General features: G+C 42.8%; 1 protein-coding gene across 2 annotated transcripts in view; it reads left to right on the forward strand.

Moving 5' to 3' along the window:
* The first annotated feature begins 2,316 nt into the window (after window positions 1–2,316).
* The window catches only part of LOC144685767 (pantothenate kinase 3), a 48,788-nt gene continuing 25,738 nt past the window's right edge, over window positions 2,317–25,366 (forward strand). For both annotated transcript variants that reach the window (XR_013577780.1, XM_078550618.1), the window contains exon 1: window positions 2,317–2,818. Coding sequence is in view for 1 of the 2 variants with exons in the window: in XM_078550618.1 (XP_078406744.1) it covers window positions 2,791–2,818 (28 nt within the window). In the remaining variant the exon portion in view is untranslated. The remainder of the gene's footprint in view (window positions 2,819–25,366) is intronic.

Consider the following 25,366-nt stretch of genomic DNA (forward strand, 5'->3'; position numbering starts at 1 on the left):
CTCTTTCTGTGCCGTTAAAATTCTGTGATTCTGAGTTATTTGGACACTTTCTTGGGAACAGACGGGTTTTTTTTTAAAAGGTTATAAGTTCACTTTGGACTGTGAGCAAACTGCCTTTTCCAAGAGGTCATATGACTTCAGCTAAATGACCAGCAAGGCACTTAAGGAGATAAGAACTATTTGTTTACTTGAACTTTAATTGCTGGAGAAAAAAAAAACTACTGATTTAAGGCTCTGAAACCTTGGTGATTTTCTGGAAACCACCTGACTGAGATGAGTTTCTGTTTTGAACTTGTCTTTTGGATTCAGTTTTGGGAATAAACTGAAAAGGAGATGGTTGCCCAACTCGTTCTCACCCTGCCTCAACTGAAATTCAGTGTAGTTATCAGTACCTAGCTAGAGACCCTCATCTCAATATAACTCATCTGTATTTGAAAACCTGAGATGCTGAGATAAGAGAGAGAGATCCCAAGGACACTGATCCCACTCTGCTCTCCTCCACACGTAAGCTCGTTTGGAAAGAATTTCCAGACAACTACTGTAACTAATGATCCAAGTTCACATGCAGGAACACCAGATCGACAGCATCAAAATGCTTCGAACTTTACTCTTTTTCATAAAGTTTTCCATTGGACAAAAGGTGTTTTTTCCCTTAAATACCAAGCTATACCCTATTTGTTTTGCCCTTTGTGTGCATGTATGGATGTGTATTGGGATTTAAAGGGGTATATTGTCACACTTCCGGAATGCAAATTGGATGGTAACCAGTTTTTGCAATTTATTTCTTTTAAAGTATTGTTTCATAATAAATCAATCATTCTGAGTTCATTGAAAAAAGCCAGGTTAAAACCTCTTTTATTCTGGGTCTAACAACTGTGAGGGTAAACAATTGGCCATTTTGGTGAGTGAATTAAACATTTACACTTATGGTGCGACCTGTTGAGTAGTGGAGCTAGAGAGACTGCACACTCCTAGTGTTACAACTGGGACAGAAGATCAACAATCTGCACTGGTATAGGAGTATAATATATGCTGGTTATGTTATGCGAGCCACACACACTATATGCTCCAGCATCCTCACAAAACTGGAAAACATAGAGCCTGAACTTCCATGGAGTGGATTACCACTCCGTACCTAACTTCTTTCCTCAAAATCAAGGTTATCCTTTCTCACCCAACCTTCAGACTCGGGTAGGGCCAGAACTGTGTGGGGCAGCATGCTCCAGAGGCCTTCAGTCGAGGACTGCACAGTCAGGTATAAGAATGCCACACCCCCTTTTTTACGGCACTAGCTGCATTTAATCAGGTAGGTTTAAAGGTCCAGCCGCTTTCAAGCCAGGGAGAAGGTAGGTTTCTAAGGTAAAGTTCAAGTGGTGGTGGAGTGGGGAGAGGGGGGGTGGTAGCTGGTTGGGATCAGGGACTGAGTGGCCAGTAGGAGGGCCAAGCGGCTAGAGGATGCCGCGTGGTTCTGGGGGTTGCCGTGCAGTCAGGGGAGCACCATGCAATTGGAGGTCACATTCGTGGGGGATGCCACGTGGTTGGGTCACCGTGCAGTCAGGGGGGTCATGACCCCTGACCACACAGCACTTCACCTGACCGTGCCCACTCCACTCAACTGCGCCTCCTGACCGCACGGCAGCCCCCAATTGGGCAGGTCCTCCACAAATGTGCAGCACCCCCTCCCAACCATGTGGCGCCCCTGAAAAGCAGCTGTCCTAGCACTGGTCATCAGGGAACAGCACTGTCTACCATCCTCCAGTCTGAAAAATAACAATTAACCACAACTCACTGTTTTCTCTCCTTCAGCCAATTATTTTTCCAAGCTGACACTGACCCTCCTGTTCCGTGAGCCTCAATTTTGTTACCAGCCTTTCATGTGGCACTTTGTCAAATGTTTAATTAAATTCCATGTGGCCAACATATATTGCATTCAACCTTGTCTGGTACTTATACTAACAAAAAATAACAGTAACATTTCCAAACTTTAAAAATCCTACTGTGCTATTTGCATAGGCTCTCAAGAAGAGTGCACAAAATAAAACAGCATAGTCACAGCTTTCACTCATTAATCTCCTATCTCCACCTCACACTTCCTCAACATCCCTCGAGCTCATTGAAGGGAACCGTTCCCACCTGTCAATCGGAGCGAGCTGCGGATATGTGATGCTCGCGGAGCCGTCTGGGGTTGTAGTTCCCATTCGACTCCGCAGTCAGGGGAAACGTGGGGCGTGAGGACTATATCTCCCAGGGGTCGTTGCGCCGCTGGCGCAGGCGCGGTGTGGGGAGGAGGTGACGTGGTTCGGAAAGTAGTAGCGTTCCAATCGAATGTGGCCCGGATCTGGGGAGGTAGCGAGTCCTTGATACAGCTCGAGCCGCGCCCAGGTGAGCAGCTCCGCAATTAGCTGCAGGAGGAGGACGTGAGGGGCTTCGAACTCCATGATCAGCTCCTCCCCTGCTCCCTGAATTGTGCTCTCAGCCCAAGGGGAGGCGGACTCTGCCGCTGGCTGAGCACCGTCTTTCCGCAGGGCGGCCGCACTCAGCACTGAGCAGGAGGGGATGGTCGGTGTAGGTGTCGGGCAACTGTCTACTCTCTGATTCGATCCGACGACACTACACCGATTCGGCGCCAGATTAGCGTCGACGGATTGTGCATCCTCCTCCTCCTCTCCACCACCCCCGCCACCTGCCCCCTCGGCTGATTCCTTCAACCCACGCATTTAAAAAAAGAGGCCGAGTCGAGCTGAGCTACTGTCAAATCATCTGTGTGTGTGTGTGTCTCGAAACAGCAACATGAAGATCAAGGACGCAAAGAAGCCTTGTGAGTTATTAAATTGTTAACCCGTGCTCCCAGAGCAATAACATCGTTACAGATTCGGGTGTAAAACTAGGGGGAGGGGTGGATAATATTACAGTTTATTCCACATTTCAGCCGTATTTGAGAAGCGAGCAGTCAAATGTAGTTTAAATGCTCGATGGCACCGAAATATGTCCCTGGGTCATCCCTGAAAGAAACGATTTTCAATACATCGAAATGAAGTAGCCGCTGAAGTGAAACGACGTGCGAGAACCATCTTTCAGGAAATAGCCATTTGCAACGCTAATTTTCCCCTTCAGGAAGTAGAGCCACGATAGTAACGGAAGAGGCGCTTGTGTTCTTCATTCTGAGAGGCGTGTAAATTGTTTCATTTTTTTTAGTGGTGTGTGATCACGGCGCTAGCTCCGGTAGCCCCCTCTTTTTCTGACTAAGGTGCGTTTGACATCTCGTATTTTTCGGGTTTTTCCCACATTCTTAGGAAAATTTACTGGGAAGGGTTTGTTCGATTTTTTTCTAAATCTACATTTTTTTAAAATATATACAATTTAAATATACATATAGGGCCAAGTGCATTGTTCTGACACTGCATCAGTTGTCATGATGTTCACTGACCTTACTGAAACTTACAGAATTCTTAAGGGGCTTGACACGGTACATGCAGATAGAATGTTTTCCCTGGCTTGGTGGGGGGGTGGGTTCTCTGGAACCAGGGGACCCCCTCTCAGAATAAGAGGTAGGGCATTTAGAACTGAGATGAGGAGGAATTTCTCCAGTCAGAGGTTAGTGAATCTTTGGAATGCTGTGCCCCAGAGAGCTTTAGAAGCTTGGAAATTGAACATGTTCAAGACAGAGAACGGTTCTGGATACAAATGACATCGAGGGATGTGGGGATAGCGTGGGAAAATGGCTTGGAGGTTAATGATCAGCCATGATCTGGTTGAATGGACAGGCTCGAGGGGCTGAATGGCCTACTCCTGCTCCTATGTTTCAAGGCAGTATGCTTTGCAATATTTAGCCATTCCTGTCACTTCTCTAGTTGTGTAATAACTTTGTATGATCTATTATTACATCATTCTATAAGGACGACATGCAGGCATAAGCTTTCCAAACCCCCCTTGAATGTATATGACAACTACGGATGTTTTTGTGAATCATCTCTATGTATTGTGACTGGAAACCTATCCAATTAAAGATGTTCTTCTAATAAACAATGCTTTTTTCTAAATGAAAAGAGTTAACCTTGCATCTTGATCATTTAATAAATCCGTGGCAATTCAAAAAAATGCCTCGATTAAATGCTGAGTAGTAACACAATGAAGCAAAGATTTTAAATTCAATTTGTATAACTATTTTAAAATTCTGATTAATAATTGCCCTTATTGTTAGGTTAGTGCAAATTATGCTTCTGAGATTGTGAACAAATCACGATGACCTATTCAAATAAGTAGGTGTGACTCTCTCATTAAGGGGTAAACGTTCTTTAGGAATGAGTAGTTTAAGTATAGTGATAAAGCAGCAGTTCCACCTAATGATTAAAAAATATTCAAATCTAGACTTGCTGTTTGAGATTAATTACGCATATTTAAACCACCCGTATCCCACCCTTTTATTTTAATTCCAAATGGAAGGACTGGTATGAGTCACAGATTTGTTTTCTAGGTTGATTTACTTCTTTTGAGTACAAGACAGTTTAAAAATCCAACAGCATATTTTGTTCTAAATTATTCTTATTGGTGGTATAATGATTTGATAAGGTTATATAGCAAGAATTTCAAATTGCCGGCCTTGCACAGATTGTTAGGTTTTTTAAAAGCCAAATGTTGCAATGTTTGGCATTTAAACCTTGACTGGTGATGCAAGTATACCTGCTAGTATTGGAATTTTTTATAATTATTCTTTCATGGGATGTGAATGTCACTGGCAAGACTGGCATTTGTTGCCCATCCTTAATTGCCCTTGAGGAGGAGGTAGTGAGCTGCCACCTTTGAACTGCTGCAGTTACATCCTCCTGGTGTAAGTACATCCACAATGCTATTAGGGAAGGGGTTCCAGATTTCTGACCCAGCAACGGTGAAGCAATGGCAATTTTGTTACAAGTCAGGATAATGTGTACTTTGGAGAGGAAGAAAGGGAACGCCACACTTGCACCTGATGTCTTTGTCCTCCTAGGCGATAGAGCTGGATTTGGAAGGTGCTATTTATTGCAAGCGTCTTTGGTGCGTTGCTGCAGTACATTTGCATATGGTACACACTGCTACCACTATGTCGATGGTAGATAGGGTGCCAATCAAGCGAGCTGTTTTGTCCTAGATGGTGTCAAGCTTCTTCATTGTTTTTGGAGATGCACTCGGCTGCAGTTATCCAGGCGAGTGGAGGGCATTCCGTCGGTGACCCTGACTTGTGCTTTGTAGATGGTGGACAGGCTTTGGAGAGTCAGCAAACGAGTTTGCTGCAGAATTCCTAGTCTCTAGCCTGCTTTTGTAGCCACATTATATGGCTCATCCAGTTCAGGTTCTGGTCAATGGTAACATTCAGGATGTTGATGGTAGGGGATTCAGCAATGGTAATGCTAGAGAATGTCAAGGGCAGCCAGTTCAATTCTCTCTTGTTGGAGATGGCCATTGCCTGGCACTTGTAGTGTGAATGTTACTTCCCATTCATCAGCCAAGCCTGGGTGTTGTCAAGGTCTGTGGTATATGGACATGAACTGCTTCAGTATCTGAGGAGTCATGAATGGTGCTGAACATTGTGCAATCAACAGCAAACATGCCCACTTCTGATCTTATGATGGAAGGAAGATCATTGATGAAGCAGCTGAAGATGCTTGGCCCTAGGACACTACCCTAAGGAACTACTGCACCAATGTTCTGGGGCTGAGATGATTGACCTCCAATAAGTACAACCATATTCCTTTGTGCTAGGTATGACTCCAAACAATGGAGAGTTTCCTTCCCCAAATTCCTATTGAGACCAGTTTTGATAGGGCTCCTTGATGCCACACTTGGTCAAATGCTGCCTCGATCTCAAGGGCAGTCACCCTCACCTCACCTCTGGAGTTCAGCTCTTTCGTCCACGTTTCAGCAAAGGCCATAATGAAGTCAGGATCTGAGTGGCCCTGGCAGAACCCAAACTGAGCAACAGTGAGCAGGTTATTACTGAGCAAGTGTCGCTTGATAGCACCATTGATGACCCCTTCCATCACTTGGCTGATGATCGAGAGTAGACTGATGTGGCGGTATTTGGCTGGATTGGATTTGTCCTGCATTTTGTAGACAAGATGTACCTGGGCAATTTTCCACGTTATCTGATAGATGCCATGAGCTGTTCAGGAACAGCTTGGGTAGGGATACAACTAGTTCTGCAGCACAAGTCTTCAGTACTACAGCCAAGATATTGTCAGGGCCCATAACCTTTGTTGTATCCAATGCTTTCAGCCATTTCTTGACATCATGTGGAGTGAATCGAATTGACTAAAGACTGACATCTTTGATATTGGAAATCTCAAGAGGCAGAGAATCATTCACAACAGCACTTCTGTCTGAAGGTGGTTGTGCATGCTTCAGCCTTGTCTTTTGCACTAATTTGTTTGGCTCCACCATCATTAAGGATGGGGATATTTGTGGTGCCTCCTCCTGTTATTTAATTGTCTACCACAATTCATGGCTGGATGTGGCAGGACTGTAGAGCTTTGATCTGCTTTGTTGGTTATGGGATTGCTTAGCACTCTATTGCATGCTGCTTCCACTGTTTGGCATGCGTGTAGTCCTGTGGTGTTGCTTCACCAGGTTGACACCTCATTTTTATGTATGTCTGGTGCTGCTCCTGACAATGTTCCCCTGCACTCCCCTTTGGACAAGGATTGATCTCTGACTTGGTGGTAATGGTAGAGTGGGAGATATGCCAGGCCTTGAGGTTACAGATTGTGGTTGAATACAATTCTGCTACTGATGGCCCATGGCGCTGTGCCTCATGGGTGCCTGGTTTCAAGCTGTTCGTTCTGAATCTATCCCATTTAACATACTGGTAGTGCCACTCTTGAGTGGTATCCTGAGTGTGAAGATAGGGACTTGGGCTCTACAAAGGTTGTGCAGTGATCAATCCTACTAATGTTGTCATGGACAGATGCATGTGAGGCAATGTCAAATAGGTTTTTCCTTCCTTTTGGTGTTCTCACCACCTAATACAGACCCAGCTATGTGCTTCAGGACACAGCCAGCTTGGTCAGTAGTGGCACTACCAAATAACTCTTGGTGATGAATGTTGAAGTCCCCCACCCAGAGTACATTCTGCACCCTTGACACCCTCGGTACTTCCAACTCGTGTTCGACATGGAGGAGTGCTAATTCATTAGTTGTGGATGGGCAGAAAGTGGCAATCATCAGGAAGTTTCTTTGCCCATGTTTGGCCTCAATCTGTGAGACTTCATGGTCTCAGGTCGATGCTGAGGGATCCCAGGACAACTCCCTCCCAACTGTATCATCATCTTGATTCTCCTCTTGTGCCTGAAGATGTATGAGACAGGCGAAGCACATGCTTATGTCTGTTTTCCGTAGTTTGTCCTGGAACAGGTCACTAACCTAAAGCCAGAGTATAGCTTGAGTGGGCACCACTCCACATCAAGTATGGCTGACCAGGAGACTTTCAGCTCTTACCATCTACCATAGGTGTATTGGAAGGATTTACGGGTTGGTAATTGACCTCTTTGGCCATGCTATGAACACATCATCTATGGCCATCAAGTCCTGGAATGGGATTCGAACCCAGAGCTTCTGGTTCAGAGGAAGGGGCACCACCTGCTGCCACAAGACCTCCCTCTTAGTATCTCCCATTGTTATAAAACATGATTTCAAAATTTCAGCCATTAACCTCTGAGTAGCTCCGTTTGAAATAGAATTAGTGATTTTTCTCCTTGAACAATTTTTCATTTGGAACTCTTCTTTCCTACAATGTAGGTACACCATATTGACTGCAGTGGCTCAAAAAGGTGGACCACCACCACCTTCTGGAGTGCAATAGGGGTGGGCAGCAAATGCTGGTTTGCCAGTGACGCACATATCCCATGAATGAATAAGGAAAAAAAGCAGTTTAATTTGTTGAATTTTAGCTTGCATGTCTTGAAATGGTCAAAATAAAAATGCATAGTTGTATCTTCAGCACAGATCCGCTCACTAGGTGTCACAAGTTACAAATTGATTAACCAAACAGAAATGTAATCCTTTTCCAATGGTGAGATGAAGGAGGGTTGTGCACATGAGGTCAGTCAGAGAAGCAGAGAAATCAGAGGTCAGCAGTACAGGTTCTAGATCTTGAGTTAACAAAGATGGGTAGGATGAGAATTTTAAATTTGAGGAGTTGGGAGATTGGGATAAATATGGTTGGCAGAATTTTGGATGGGCTAAATTTTAGAGGGTTGAGAATGAAAGATTGGCTAGAGTGCATTGCAATAGCAAAGACTGGAGGTGTCTAAGGTATGGGTGATAGTTTCTGTAGCAGATGGGCTGAGGCAGAGGTGGCCAGATGGTGGATGAAGGGAGTCTTTTTGATAGAGGGGATATGGCATCTGGAATTCAAACTGGTGCTTAATAGGATGCTGAGGTTGCAAGCAGTCTGGTTCAGCTTGAATCTTTGCCCGTGCAGAGAGTGCGGTTGAATCAGTGGCATGAGTACAGTTTGTAGTACGGCAATGGCTTCTGTCTTCCCAATTTGATTGATGGAAATTGTGGGTTATTCACGACTGGACCCAGGAAGTCTTGACAACCTGTGAAGCAGTCAACAGGACTGGTAAAGAAAGAGAGCTGGTTGTCACAAGTGGAAGCTGGCCTCCTGCCTGTGAGTTATGTTGTCAAGGGGCAGCATATGTATGAGGCAGATAAGGGACCAAGAATTGACCCTTTGGGAAATCCAGAAGTAATAATGCGGAGGCAAGAGAAATCATTGATGTACATGCCCTGCCTGTGGTTGGATAGGTGCAGAAGAACTAAACAAGGGTAGTTCCATTTAGCTGAACCAGATGAAGAGGAATTATACACCACAGTCACGGCCAGAGAGGATCTCAATTGGGACCTTGGTTAGTGCCATTTTACTGCTATAGTACGGATGGAAATTGAATTGGAGAGATTCAAGCAAGGATTTTTAGGAAAGATGGGTAAGACCATAAGACATAGGAGCAGAAGTTAGGCCATTCAGCCCATCGAGTCTGCTCCGCCATTCAATCATGGCTGATAAGTTTCTCAACCCCATTCTCCCGCCTTCTCCCCGTAACCTTTGATCCCCTTACCAATCAAGAACCTATCTATCTCGGTCTTAAATACACTCAGTGACCTGGCCTCCACAGCCTTCTGTGGGAATGAATTCCATAGATTCACCACTCTCTGGCTAAAGAACTTTCTCCTCATCTCTGTTCTAAAAGGTCTTCCCTTTACTCTGAGGCTGTGCCCTCGGGTCCTAGTCTCTCCTACTAATGGAAACATCTTCCCCATGTCCAATCTATCCAGGCCTTTCAGTATTCTGTAAGTTTCAATCGAGTATAGACCCAGAGTCCTCAAACGTCCCTCATATGTTAAGCCTTTCATTCCTGGGATCGTTCTCGTGAACCTCCTTTGGACCCTCTCCAGGGCCAGAACATCCTTCCTGAGATACGGAGCCCAAAATTGCTCACAATATTCTAAATGTGGTCTGACCAGAGCCTTATAAAGCCTCAGCAGCACATCCCTGCTTTTATATTCTAGTCCTCTCGAAATAAATGCCAACATTGCATTTGCCTTCCTAACTACCGACTCAACCTGCAAGTTAAGCTTAAGAGAATCCTGGACCAGGACTCCCAAGTCCCTTTGCACTCCAGATTTCTGAATTCTCTCCCCATTTAGAAAATAGCCCATGCCTCTATTCTTCCTACCAAAGTGCATGACCTCACACTTCCCCACATTGTATTCCATCTGCCACTTCTTTGCTCATTCTCCTAACCTGTCCAAATCCTTCTGCAGCCTCCCCACCTCCTCAATACTACCTGTCCCTCCACCTATCTTTGTATCATCTGCAAACTTAGCCAGGATGCCCTCAGTTTCTTCATCTAGATCATTAATGTATAAAGTGAAAAGTTGTGGTCCCAACACTGACCCCTGCGGAACTCCATTAGTCACCGGCCGCCATCCTGAGAAGGACCCCCTTATCCCCACTCTCTGCCTCCTGCCAGACAGCCAATCTTCTATCCATGCTAGTACCTTGCCTCTAACAGCATGGGCTCTTATCTTACTGAGCAGCCTCCTGTGCGGCACCTTGTCAAAGGCCTTCTGGAAGTCCAAGTAGATAACATCCATTGGCTCTCCTTTGTCTAACCTACTCATTACCTCCTCAAAGAATTCTAACAGATTTGTCAGGCATGACCTCCCCTTGATGAAACCATGCTGACTTTGCCCGATTTTACCATGCACTTCCAAGTATTCTGAAATCTCAACCTTAATAATGGACTCTAAAATCTTACCAACGACCAAGGTCAGGCTAATCGGCCTGTAATTTCCCGTCTTTTGCCTCATTCCCTTCTTAAACAGGGGCATTACATTAGTGATTTTCCAGTCCTCTGGGACCTTCCCTGACTCCAGTAATTCCTGAAAGATCACCACTAATGCCTCCACTATCTCTTCAGCTATCTCCTTCAGAACTCTGGGGTGTAATCCATCTGGTCCAGGTGATTTAATCCACCTCCAGACCTTTCAGTTTTCCTTGCACCTTCTCCTTGGTAATGGCCACCATACTCATCTCTGCCCCCCCGACTCTCTTGAACTTTGGTAATGTTACTCGTGCCTTCCACCATGAAGACTGACGCAAAGTACCTATTCAGTTCCTCCGCCATTTCTTTGTTCCCCACTACTACTTCTGCAGCTTCATTTTCCAGCGGCCCAATGTCCACTTTTGCCTCTCTCTTGCCCTTTGTATATCTAAAAAACTTGCAATCTTCTTTTATATTACTGGCTAGTTTACCCTCGTATTTAATCTTCTCCCTCCTTATTTCTTTTTTAGTTGTCCTCTGTTGGTCCTTGTAGGCTTCCCAATCCCCTGGTTTCCCACTGCTCTTCGCCGCATTGTATGCTTTCTCTTTAGCTTTTATGCTGTCCCTGACTTCCCTTGTCAGCCATGGTTGCCTCATCCTCCCTTTAGTATGCTTCTTCTTCCTAGGGATGCATTTTTGCTGTGTCTCCCAAATTACTCCCAGAAACTCCTACCATTGCTGTTCCACTGTCTTTCCTGCTAGGCTCATCTCCCAGTCAATTCCGGCCAGCTCATCCCTCTGTAGTTGCCTTTATTCAACTGTTATACCGTTACATCTGATTCCAGCTTTTTCCTCTCAAATTGCAGGGTAAATTCGATCATATTATGGTCACTTGCTCCTAAGGGCTCCTTCACCTTAAACTCCCTTATCAAATCTGCCTCATTACACATTACTAAATCTAGAATTGCCTGTTCCCTAGTGGGCTCCACCACAAGCTGCTCCAAAAAGCCATCTCGTAGACATTCCACAAATTCCTTTTCTTGGGATCCACTACCAACCTGATTTTCCCAGTCTACCTGCATATTGAAATCCCCCATGATCACTGTAACCTTGCCTTTCTTACACGCCTTTTCTATCTCCTGGTGTATCTTGTGCCCCACATCCTGACTACTGTTCGGAGGCCTGTACATAACTCCCATTATGGTTTTTTCACCTTTGCAGTTCCTCAACTCTACCCACACAGATTGTACATCATCTGACCCTACGTCATTTCTTGCTATCGATTTAATTTAATTTCTTACTAACAAAGCAATCCCACCACCTCTGCCAACCTGCCTATCTTTTCGATAGGATGTATATCCTTGGATATTTAGCTCCCAGTCCTGATCCCCTTGCAGCCATGTCTCCGTGATGCCCACCACATCATACCTGCCAATTTCAATCTGCACCACAAGCTCATTTACCTTATTTCATATACTGCATGCATTCAGATACAACACCTTCTGTCCTGTATTTCCTATCCCCTTTCTCATTGTCGTCCCTTTATCTGATGTGCTTGAAGTTAGATTCCTAGCCCTTTCCAAACACTCTGTCCTATTTTTTGTTCTGGGGACTTTAATAGCCTCTCCTGGGCTCTCCTTTCTTTTCAGTTTTTTCATAATTTTCCATGAAGTTGAATCCACCCCCCCACACATTAACTTGTTGCTTTGTTTCCCATTAGTCATGCTTCTTGGAGTTTTACCCTTCCCTTTCCCCACCCCCACTTTCTAGTTTAAAGTCCTGTTGACCACCCTATTTGCTAGAACATTGGTCCCAGATCGGTTCAGGTGGAGACCGTCCCAACGGTACAGATCCCTCCTGTTCCAATACTGATGCCAGTGCCCCACGAAATGGAACCCCTCTTTCCCGCACCACTCCTTTAGCCACGTGTTTACTTCCCTTATTCTCGCGTCCCTATGCCAATTTGCATGTGGCTCGGGTAGTAATCTGGAGATTATAACCCTTGAGGACCTGTTCTTTGATTTAGTTCCTAGTTCCTGATAATCCCCAAACAGGTCCTCTTTCCTAGTCTTATGTTATTTGTCCAGACGTGGACCACAACAACTGGATCCTCCCCCTCCCTCTCCAATATCCTTTCAAGCCGGTCAGAGATGTCCCTCATCCTGGTGCCAGGCAGGCAACATACCATGCGGGACTGTCGATCCTGCTTACAAAGGATGCTATCAATTCCCCTAAATATAGAATCCCCTACAACTACCACTTGTCTTTTTGCTCCCCCCTCTTGAATGGCCTCCTGTGCCACGGTACCGTGGTCAGCTGGCTCATCCTCCCTACAGCCCTGTTCCTCATCCACACAGGGAGCAAGTATCTCGTACCTGTTGGACAAGGTCAAGAGCTGAGGCTTCTCTGTTCCTGAACACAGGATCCTTCTACCTGCCTCACTTGCAGTCACACCCTGCTGACCCTGACCACTGACCGAACTTGAGGTACTTAATCTACTGGGTGTGACCGCAGCGTCCGGAGTTCGGACTCCAGCTCATCAATTCTGAACCGGAGTTCCTCCAGCAACCAGCACTTGCTGCAGATGTGGTCACTGCAGCTCGCAATGGGATCTGCCAGCTCCCACATCATACAGCTACAGCACATCACCTGCCCAGCCATCTCGACTTAGATACTTAATTTATTAATTAGCTTTGCAGTTTTTTTTTCAAATTTGGTGCAGATTTCCGACCAACCAATCAGGTCACCGCTTTCCTGTGATGTCACTTTTTCAGTTTTAGCTTCAGTTACTCTGTGCCCTGAGGTCATCGCTCTGGTGATCCTCCCTCCAAGTCTGCTCCCCGGAGACAAGGCTGCGAATCCCCAAGGCAAGCTAGATCTATACTCACCGCTCCGGTGCTCCTCCCTCTGAGTCTGCTCCCAGGATTTACTCACCAATCAGCTGCTTTTTCTTTAAAATCCACTTTCAGAAAAGTGTCCCTCGCAGGTCTGGTGCACTCCTGAAGGCACTGCCTCTTCCTCTCTTTTTTTTAGGTTTGAGGAGGAGGGAGGGATGGAAACAATACAGCAATGTAATCTTTGGGGCTATTCCGTTCTTTGACAGTGGATCGTCCTCAATTCCTTCCTGAGTCGCGGTGTCTGCGGTGACTTCACTGGTTTGAGAAACCATGTTGAAGAACTGGAGAGGAAAGGGAGGTGGGATGACAGTTTACAAGGAAATATTGATAGCAGTTAAATTTTGGTGTGACATGGTATGAGAGAGAAGGCCAATACCTGAAGAAAGGGAACCATTTGCTATGTTAACTAGACTGGAAACTATGAAGAGAAGTTCTGTGGGCAGCAATTTGACAGAAATTGAATCAAATAAGTGAGTGCTATGGACAAGATGAGCTTGGAGAGGGCAGAAAGAAGAAAAAGTAGAAAGATTGGCAAGTTCAGGACTTGAGCTATTTGACTAGTTGGGCATGCAGAAAGGTTGGGATGAGGGAGTGGGGGATGGTCTCGGTCTTGATTAGAAAAGTCTATGAGCTCCTCACACTTGTTGGAGGAGAGATGAGAAAGGTTTAAGCAGACGATTGGAGAAAAGAAGCTGGGAATTTTCTTTGCTGTCCAGTATTACCTGAGACTATTGGCTTGTTATGGCAGAGGAGATTGAAACTTGATGGAGATTAATGAGCTTCAAACAGATCAGTGATAGCATTGCAATAAAGCTGAAAGTGTTTTATTCCATTAGTGGTATATATGTGTGTATATCCAGATAGATTTTTTTGTTTCATACCTTTCTCAGTATGTGTTTTTATTCATCCATGGGATGTGAGCATCGCTGGCAAGGCTGTTGATGCCACTTTCAAAAACAGTTCCTCTGACATGACTTCCTTCTTCCTTAACCGAGGTTTTCCACCCACGGTGGTTGACAGGGCCCTCAACGGTGTCCGGCCCATCTCCCACGCATCCGTCCTCACACCTTCCTCTCCCTCCCAGAACCATGATAGGGTCCCCCTTGTCCTCACTTATCACCCCACCAGCCTCCGCATTCAAAGGATCATCCTCCACCATTTCCGCCAACTCCAGCATGATGCCACCATCAAATACATCTTCCCTTCACCCCCCCGGCGGCATTCCGCAGGGGTCGTTCCCTCCGGGACACCCTGATCCACTCCTCCATCACCCCCTACACCTCAACCCCCTCCCACAGCACCTTCCCATGCAACTGCAGAAGGTGCAGCACCTACCCCTTTACTTCCCTTCTCCTCACCGTCCAAGGGCCCAAACACTCCTTTCAAGTGAAGCAGCATTTCACTTGCACTTACCTCAATTTAGTCTATCTACAGCATTCGCTGCTCCCAATGCGGTTTCCTCTACATTGGAGAGACCAAATGCAGACAGGGTGACTGCCTTGCAGAACATCTTCGGTCTGTCCACAAGCATGACCCAGACCTCCCTATCGCTTGCCATTTCAACAATCCACCCTACTCTTATGCCCACATGTCCGTCCTTGGCCTGCTGCATTGTTCCAGTGGAGCTCAACGCAAACTGGAGGAACAGCACCTCATCTTCCGACTAGGCACTTTACAGCCTTCCGGACTGAATATTGAGTTCAACAATTTTAGATCATGAACTCTCTCCTCCATCCCCACCCCCTTTCCGATCCCCCTTTTTTCCAATAATTTATATAGATTTTTCTTTTCCCACCTATCTCCATTATTTTTAAACGTATTTCCATCCATTGTTTTATCTCTACCTTTTAGCCCATTTTGATCCCTTCCCCCCACCCCACCCCCACTAGGGCTACCTGTACCTTGCTCATCCTGCTTTCTACCCTTAATGTCACCTATTAGCACATTCCTTAGATAATATCACCACCTTCAACACCTCTTTGTCCTTTTGTCTGTGACATCTTTTGGTTATCTCCATCATACGGACTCGAAACGTTAACTGTGTTCCTCTCCGCAGATGTTGTCAGACCTGCTGAGTTTTTCCAGGTATTTTTATTTCAGTCTTTATTGTCTATCCCTAATTGCCCTGGAGAAAGTGGTGATGAGCCATCGCCTTGAACCATTCCAGTCCACGTGCTGAACCTCTCGTAAGTGTTATAACATTGCAAAAGCCAAATGTCTTGGTGTATGTGAAGTCATTTATTGTAACAATTGCACCAGACTTTAGTTGTGTAACAGTCTGAAATTTTGAGTTTTTACTTCTACTAGTTCCGATATAAATGTTACCCAGTTCATGAAATTGTGTAGGCACATAACTTAGTTTTAATATAGTGCTGTAATTTGCAGCTTTAAGTCAATCTTTGAGGCTTTGAAAAATCCTTCCAAAAACAGAGGTTGACTTATCCGCCAAGTAAAAAATCTGTCAAGTAGCAACAAGGGATGCAAATACTTGAACCCGTCTCCATTGGGAAGCACTGAAAAACTGTACACTGCTTATGTGGGAAGATGGCAAAGCCGAACTCTGCTCTCTTTGGGGAGGAGGAATATTTTATTTGATAAATCCAGTTAGCTCTGGTGCCTTGCAATAGAAATCTGAACCAAAATAAAATAAATCACTTTCCGTCCATCTAACTGCACACACGGAAGGAAATGAGAAACATACTAAAGATGTACTAAGTTCTAATGCAAAAATTAAAGCTTTTCCTCCCTTTATTATAATCTACCAGCAGTGAAACAACATGGGGGACCATCGATCTGTACTTGATTATTTGACGCACATGTAATTCCATAAAAACATGTTTCTGCTTTTAAATCAATCGAAACTGTGCACGTTCAGTTAACATAAAAACTATTCATCTATCAATGTCGCTCAGACTGTCTTTAGATGTGAAGCAACCCAACTCCAATCGCCTTTACTGTCCACCAGTGTCCCGTCTTGAGTTTCTGGGATTAACAAAATCCCTGCAAAACTACTGCAGGTTCCAGCAATCCCCAGAGCTGATTTGATAAAATGTATACAAGCCACCCACTGGGTTTTGTCCACTGGGTAGTTTTACGGTTTGCATAGAACGGTAAGAAAAAATGTTAATAACTAGAATGAAAAATTTTACATCCATTTTATTGCAAATTCTGAACATGGTTTCACTAAATGATTTCTTGTAAATCATCGTTTCTCATGTAACTATAAAGTTCAGTGATGTTTCCCCATGGTATGATTGAACTCATGCAGTCATGCTGCATTTCAATATTTTTAAACATCGATGCTTTAGAAACTGGTATAATCCAAATAGATTTATGAAATTTAGAAGCAGAAAAGTGGGGTTGCTGAGGGGATATACTGACTATAGGCCTAAACATGCATTTTGGTACTGAGAAAATGGGGTTTTCTTATCCGCCAGATCGACTTGCACACTGTGACCCTACATAGTTAATTTATCTGATCCAGTGCATTTGCTAGTTTATTCACTGGCCTGATCCAACAGCAAATCACCCCACTTTGATCTAAAATAATAAATTGAATACACTGTTTTGTCAGATAAGATTAATGAAAAGATTGAGGAATTAAAACCAACTGAGATCTAAACATCTTCATTGTTTTGTAGTTTCCTTCATCATTTAGAAATAATTAGCCAGAAATAGAAAACAGTGATGAAAGATTGTTGAGATTGCTTAAACCTGTAAATGGCTCTAATCCAAGTGTTACTCTTTAAAGGGCCAATATATTTTTCAATGCAAGAGGTAACTGCAGAAATGTGCTTACTGCCCTACTGCAGTGATGTTTCTCAGTTAAATTTTGTTAGAGGCTAGATATTGAAGTTTAACTGGTTTCATGGGGCAATTAGATGCCTTTTGTGGTTAAAGGAATTGAGGAAAAAATGACACTGTGGTTAATTTCTGCAAAGGACCTGAAGAAAGACTTGCATTTATAAAGTGCTTTCAACAATCTCAGGGTTTCCCAAAACACCACAGCCAGTGAAATACTTTTGAAACATAGTCGCTGTTGTGATACAGGAGACGTGGCCTCCGATTTGCGCCAAACAAGGTTCCACAACAGCTATGTTATAATAATCAGATGATCTGTTTTAGTGATGTTGGTTGAGGAATAAATATTGGATTCCCTAGTTCGTTAAAATAGTGCCATGGGATCTGTTCTATCCACTTGAGAGGACAGACGTGGCCTCAGTTTAATGTTTCAACTAAAAGACAATGCCTTCAACGGTACAGCACTCCCTCAGTCCTACAATGCAGGGTCAGCCTAGATTTTGATCTTCCGTCTCTGGACTGGGGCTCAAACCCATAACCTTCCAACTCAGGGCCAGAGTGCTACCAACTTAACCATGGCTATCTTGTAGATCTCATGGTTTTAATGGCCCTTTTCTGTTCCCCCCCAAAAAAAATCATCTGCTGTTATGTTTTCATTGTGTGTGCCAAACATTTCATTACTCGTGCTGTGTGTGCAGACTGGTTGACGTAGCCTTTGTGCAGAATATTTATTAAATCAGCAAAAGAATCTGTGCTCAAAAGGCTTAATCAAGATCAGTAGATTTATGCTCTCTAATCTATTTGCCCAGCACATACCCAATCTGAAGACACTATGAATTTATGTGTTTAAAGACAGGAAAATGGCTTTGGACAGTTGAGTTTAGTCATTACTGTAGAATTATTTGGAGAAATGCTCTTTCATTGCCCTCTGAGGATTAAGTTGGTTCTAAAAACAGCCTGCTATTAACTAGATAAGCAAAATTAAGTCCGCAATTGTGAAAATGTTAACTTGAGATTTCTTTTTCCCCCTACCCTGTTGTATGGGTATTTGAGGTTCTTCAGGTATTTGGATGGCTGCTCTTGGCATTAATGCTGAATCAGTGAATAATTTGTTTACACCAAAGCAACAGAATCATTTATCTGACCAGACAGCAAGTAATTGGTCATAAAATTGGTGAACTTTTTTTCACTCCTAATGAAGTAACTTTGTTACTTCAGCACATTTTCCTTGGCCATAAAGACCTTCTCCAATGCTGCTCTGGAATTAACTGCATGACGTGGTTAAAAGTGGATTCTCGCTTTCCTGTGCCGCCCCACTCCCCAATCCATAAGTCACATCCGGCTCCCTCAGCCCCATTCCCACTAAATTCCTCACCATCCAATTTTCTTTCCTAGTCCCAAACTAGCCAAGTTTGTAATTGAGTCCCTCTCCTTTTCAAAATCACATCATCACTGTCAAAAAACACACCTCCTTGGGCATCACCGCCCCAATCACCCAGGCCTTACTAATAACTCTTCCATTTCAAACTACCTTTCCTCTTTCTCTTTGATTATGTTTCTTCTCAATTCAAAGCCTATCTCTCATGCATCTCCTTCAGTGAATCCCTCCAAACTCGATTCTGCCCCCAACAATACACCAAGAGTCCCTAAAGTTCTCTCTGACTGACCATGGTACTCTATCCCTCTTCAACATCTCTGCAGTCTCTGACGTGGTTGACCACACCATATCCTATCATTACTCAGCTCTGTAAAGCTGCACTCATTTGGCTTCGGATTTCACTCACACCCTCCCCTCCGGATCTTAAGGACCAATCCTTTACCTCATTTACATGATGCTGTTCAGTATGACCGTTTGCAGACATGAGTTTCCATAGATACACCAATTGCCCCAACTGTACCCCTCCACTGCTTTTGTGCTGTCAGACTGCTTGGCTAATATGTAGTCTTGCTACAGACTTTGTTCTATCTTGACTGATGCTACTTCTCTCTATTGGCATTGTCTCACTGTTCATAACTTGAGTATCCTATTGTACTCTAAGTTTCTGATCAATATTCTGGATCCCTCAAATGCCTTCATCGCCTCCAGACTTAATTACCCCAATGCTCTTCCTTTTGGGGTCTCATTCTTCATCTCCTGTAAACTCTAACCTGTTCAAAATTAATATCCTACTCCAAGTACTGCTTGTTGTTGACTGTCATAAAGCTCTTCAAGTATATAATATTATTGGAAAATAGTTTTCTTTTAAAATAGAGGTTTAGTCTGTGGGTGTGCCTTAATTGGATTAAAGCCAGTTAGTCTGGGTGCTTTGTGTACTAGTTTTGAGATGTAAGAGAGGTAGAGTGCATTTGCATTTTTTTTGAATAAAGCATTCAAGAAGTGGGGTGAAACCTGGCACCTAACTATTAGAGACCAATCAATATGTTTATATTACTAATAAAATTGGTACTATGAAAGGAGTTTTATTGTTAGAAGAGGTGGAGTTCAAAGAGGCTGGCGATACAATGAGAATTTACATTCAATGAGCTGTGCTAGGTATAACTTCAGCAGTTTTGTGTGTGCAGGGCAGAGGCAATGTAAGATCAAAGCAGCTGTAAGCCTATAACTGTCTCCACAGGAACCAAAGTAAAAAGAACCTAATTTTGAATTCATAAGGTGAAAATGCTTTGCCTGGTGTCTGCTCAGAAATCTAGGGGTTGCTGTTGCCTTAATGGAGATTAGTTTAGGAATTTGTTAAAAGTTATGATAGTAGTAATTTGTAGCCATATGTATATACTTAACTTGTGTAAATTAATAAAATGCCTCATGTATTTTGATATCACACCTCTCGAACTGGTGGCCTGATTCCTAAATTAAGAGCTGCGTCTCAAGCATACAGAAGTAAAATATAGGTTATGATAGTTGTTTAAAGTTTCCCTCTGGGATTTTTAAATAACTCAGCTTTAACAAATGCTGGGTCATAACATTGGCATATGGTAACTCCTAGCCCCTCATTGCCTTAAAGTGAAACTTTTTGAATTTGTCTTTTAAATCCCTCATGGCCTCACACTGGACTCTTTCCACCACCCCTGCCTCCTGGGTCAATTTGTAGCTTCCTCCAGCCCTATAATTTCCCATGAATTCTCCATGCCTCTGACTTGTCTTTTGGGAATCCCTTTCACTTTGCACCATTGACCGGCATTCCTTTTTTTAGCTGTCTAAGGTTTTCTCTGCAATTCTCTCCTTAAACAATTCTGTCTGTACACTTCACTCTCCTCCCTAAAGCCTGTCTCTCACCAACCAAGCTTTTGGCCACTTCACTTAACCCTGATTTGGTTCAGTGTACATCTTGCATTTCGACGAAGTGTCAGTGAGATGTTTCCTACATTAAGGCTGCTATTTATGTAAATACAGATTGCTGTCATTGTTGTCTGAGATAGTTGTGCCTTTTTTTTGCTCATGCCCAATTGAGAGATAGGTGACTGCTATCCCTTGGCATGTTACACTCTATTTGCAAGTGCCTGTGATATTCTTGTTCGTAAAGATTTATATTGTGCCTTTTTAAGCCAATTTTTTTAACTCACTCTTGACATTGTAGCAAAGTTTCATCAGTGTTAAATGTGTGCTCTCTTAATCCTCCCTTTTATGCCAACTACCATTACAATCTTTGAGTAACGTCAGTAATTTGTACACAAGGATCTGCAGCATGTCTTGTAGACCCATGCCAAGCAGGGTGTGAGCTGAACCCTTTTCAGGTAGGACACTTGTTTGTACCCATTGAGTGAGAAGGTTTTAATTTCACCAGCCCAGGCTCTCAAATCAAGTTCACAAAACTTAACAGTGCACTGTCACACTCTGTCCCAAAACTGTTCCAAATGGGCCATTTATGGATGAATTAAATCTTTTAAAAATGATTGTGGAGAAGATTTTGTTGCGAAGGTGAAGCAGATTAGACTTGCGCGTTTTAAATAATTGCATGTGATAATATAAGGTGAGTTTGTAACCCACCCTCCCCCACCACCATGGCAGCTAGTTCCTGCCCTCCTGCACAACGTGTTTACGCAGTTCTTCCTCATATTTTCACATATGGTTCAGTCACATTTTGCTACTCCAAATACTGGAGAGTACGTATATCAGTGTGTGTTTGTGAGATGGAGTTTTGTGTTCATGTTTGCTGCTACCTGTGAGCTGTGGTTTGTAAATTAATTTCCATGGAATGCTGTTTTTTGGAGTGGATTAGTTAGCAGATATTGATGTGGGGGCAAGGCACACAGCTGTTTACCTCATCTGATTAGCACATCAGATAATTCACCTTGGAAAAGATGAGTAGTTCTGGAATTTTAAATTTTCTTGCCTAATTAGCAGAAGTTACTAGTGTGGAAGATTTAAATTGAATATCACCAACGCAGATTGCTCCTGGCACACTGTTCACAAGCATTAGTTTATAATCTTCTTGTGTGAATTCATTCTCATTTTGCTGAGGACTAGAGCAGTTATGTACTGTGTGGTCTATTGTGACAACGTGACACGCCTGCTAAAGCATATATAGTAGCTGCTGTGGAGACGGATTAAATTACATTCAAGGCTCGCATTTTTGTAATGCTGTTCATTCCAACTTCTTCCAGAATGTGTGTGTTTGATTTCTTCTTGATCCTTGTGGGTTTGTGACTGCTTTATAAATTATCTTGTTGGTTTATCACATTTTTTTCAACTTTTTAAATGTTTAGTTCACTGTCTTTTTGCTCTTTGACACCTTTTTAAACATTTTCATTTCCATTTTCTTTTGGATGTAAAAAGGTGCAATCTAATTATTCCACTTGTTTTTATTTTCCCAAGTTTTGTGTCTTCCTTTTATTTTTGCTTGCCTTTTGTGACTGTTCATTTCCCTTAAAGCAAAGAAACATTTATGCAGATCTTTTGTGGGGGGATCGGGGAAGAGAGAACCCAAGGAGATGTGTTGAATTGAGGAAACAATGAAATTAACATAAAAATGTAGGGAAGCAGGTGACCTAAAATGGAAGGATTTAAGAAATAGGATAAAGAAATAATGGAGGGAATGGACATTAAAACGAAAGACCAAGGTAGGGAGAAGCAGCAGTGGGGACTACATCCGCCAATGTTGCCACAGCGTACTGGATAAATAAGACACTCTCCATTTGAATTTCCACATACAGTTGTGCAAATGGTAATGTTTTGTGGAGGAGGGAGAACCCATCTCTGCATTCTTCGTTCATATCCACATATTTCTGAGGAAGAACTAGTGTCCCCAGAAATTAAATCCAGTCATTTAAAAAAAAAAATGGTTCCAGTGTTGCCACTAAGATTTTTTTTGAGGCATAATAGTAGGAGACACTTAGGCTGTTTTTTTTTAAACAACACAGCCGTGCAATTATAGATTTTATCCTTCTAAACAGGGTGTGTCTGTTGAAAGCCTATTGAACTGTATCATTGGACACTGTTCCGGTGCTTAGTGCCTGTGGCTGTGATAGTAACAGGAGCAGTTTGAGGTGATGAGGCAAAATTTCCCTATGTGAATTAGAATATTTTTAAAGTAGACCAAGTTAAGTATGTTTCCCCTCCCATTTATTTAAATAGTATCAAAGAACAATATAAGGTGTCTTTTCTACATTCTATGTCAGGTAGTGCAGTTATTAATTAACCTTCTGAACAATGTGCTTCTCTTAGAATGAAAATTTTAATCTTATCTATCAAATGCCATTTCCCTCAAACATTTGCATACAAAATATTTTTTTCTCTCTCTCGTTTCCTCTCTCAACTTTACGATCTTGATGAAGTCAAATGATTCAACGTAACCAAAGAAACCTCCAACTTCTAGAAGGAACAGTATTTATTTTGAAAATAGTAACAGGCGGTAGGCCACACATCCCTTTGAGCCTGCTCCACAAGTCAATAAGACCATGTTTGATCTACCACTTTCTCACCTTGCCCTCCTATCTTTCTATTCCAGACATTTCCAAAAATCTAATCCTCAGCCCTAAGCGACCGAATATCCAGTGCCCTCTACAGTAGAAAATTACAATCATAAAATGGTTACAGCACGAGCAGGGACATTTGGCCATCAAGTCTGCGTCAGCTCTCCACCAGAGCAACTTAACTTACCCCGTTTCCCACACTTTCCCTGTAGCCTTGCAATTTTTTCTCTTCAGTTGCTTATCCAAACCCAGATCCTAACTGTTCACTGCCTAAAAAGAGTTTTTGCTCATGTTGCCTTTGGTACTTTTTGTCAATCATCTTAAATCTGTGTGTCCTTTTTCTCGACCTTTCTGCCAGTGTGTACAGTTTCTCCCTATCTAATGTGTCAGGACCCTAATTATGCAGAACACCTCTATCAGATCTCTTCTCAACCTTCCCTTCCCTGAGGAGAACAACACCAATTTCTCCAATCTGTCTGTGTAACTGAAACCCCTCACCCCTGGAACCATTCTCTCAATTTTTTTTCTGCAACTTTCGTAAAGTCTTCCTAAAATGCACATCCATAATTGGGTACAGTACTCTGAGGCCAAACAAGTGTTTTATAGAGCTTAATCATAGCTTCCTTGCTTTTGTACTCTTACACCTCTATTTGTAAAGCTCGGATTACGGGTGCCTTTTTAACCACTTTCTCAACCTGCCCTGCACCTTTAATGATTTCTGTACATTTACCCCCAGAGATCGATCTCTCTCTGCACCCCCTTTAGAATGTACCTGTTATTTTCTTTGACTGCTCATCATTCTTCCTACCAAAATGTCTCCCCTGTATTAAATTTCAATTGCCAAGTGTCTGTCATTCCACCAGCTGGCCTATGCCGCCCTCCTCACTGATCACAATACTTCCAAGTTTTGTGACCTCAAAGTTTACAAATTGTGTCCAGTACAGCCAACTCTAAGTCATTAATACATGTCAAGAAAAGCAGTGTTCCTCATACTAATCCCTAGGAAACAGACCCCACAATATACCTTCCTCCAGTCTGGAAAAATAACTGTTCAGCACTACTGTTTCATGTTGCTCAGCCAAATTTGTATCCATACTGCCACAGTCCCTTTAATTCCATGGGCTACAACTTTGCTGATGAGCCTATTATGTGGTACTTTCTTAAATGCCTGTTGGAAGTCCATATACAACACAACAATTGCATTATCCTCATCAACCTTCTCTTTTACCTCAACAAAAAACTCAATCAAATTAGCCGAACAAAATATGCCTTTAACAAATCTGACTTCCCTTAATCTACATTTAGCCAAGTGACTGTTAAGTTTGGTCCCAGATTCTTCATTTCTAACATCTTTCCCACCACCAAGTTAAATTGACTGGCCTATATGTAGTTGCTTGCACCCTTTTTCCAAATGTTTGGAACCCTTGAGTGAAGAAATTTATCCTCATCTCATTCCTCAATGGACAACTCCTTATCCTGAAACTATGATTCCTATTGTAGACTTCCCAGCCAGGGGAAAGAACCTTTCAGCATCCACCCTGCCAAGCCCTTTAGGAACCTTGCATGATTAACAAGATCATCTATCATTCTCCTAAACTCCAGAGGGTATGGACTCAGGATCTCTCCTCATAAGACAACACTCTAATCCCAGGAATCAATCTAGTCAACCTTTGATGCATCTCTACCCCCAACCCCCAAGGCAAGTATATTCTTCCTTTGGTAGGGATATCTAACTATGCACAGTACCACAGATGTGGTCTCACCAACACCCTATATAACTTTCATTTGGTTTTCTCATCTGAGTAAACCATAAGTATGGGTAAGGTGCATTAGTTTATTACTTCCTTTTATGGTCTTGAAGTGGTGTGCACAGCTGACTATTTTAAAATGTTGTACTTGATAGAGTTCAAAGAGGATTGACATTTTACCATCCCAAAAGTACAGTTGAGAGTAAAATTTGCTTTAACTGCATGCCCAGATTCTTAACTGCACTATGTTCCATACACCCAGTACTAGTAATTGTACAATAATGAAACTTGGAACTGCTTTGTTGAACTGTATGTTATAAACTGATTCAGTTCCTTAGTTTTATGTACCTTGTCTTCCCTTTAGGTATTAAGTGTCCTCTTCAAAAACAAACCTATCTTCTATTCAACAATTTAAGGTTGTTTGCTGCGTATTCCAGCACAAGCATCTAAGAATTCTGAAAGAATTTTAAATATCAATATTCTTTATCAACTGAAAATTGCAATTGCATGGAATGGAAGGACAAGAAAAATTAACAGAATTTCTTGTAGCATTTAAATGGCGATTTTTTTTTTTTAATCCTGACACTGCTTTTCTTAATAATGAGTGACATGGAGTAGAGTTCTGTACAGTGTGACTTTTTTTTTTAAATGGTTGAAGTGTTGAGAATAAAGAGCATGAAACTTCCAATCCCTCATAAATAAGCGCATC

The sequence above is a fragment of the Cetorhinus maximus genome, chromosome 10 (genome assembly GCF_964194155.1).
Source record: "Cetorhinus maximus chromosome 10, sCetMax3.hap1.1, whole genome shotgun sequence".
Taxonomy (NCBI): Eukaryota; Metazoa; Chordata; class Chondrichthyes; order Lamniformes; family Cetorhinidae; genus Cetorhinus; species Cetorhinus maximus.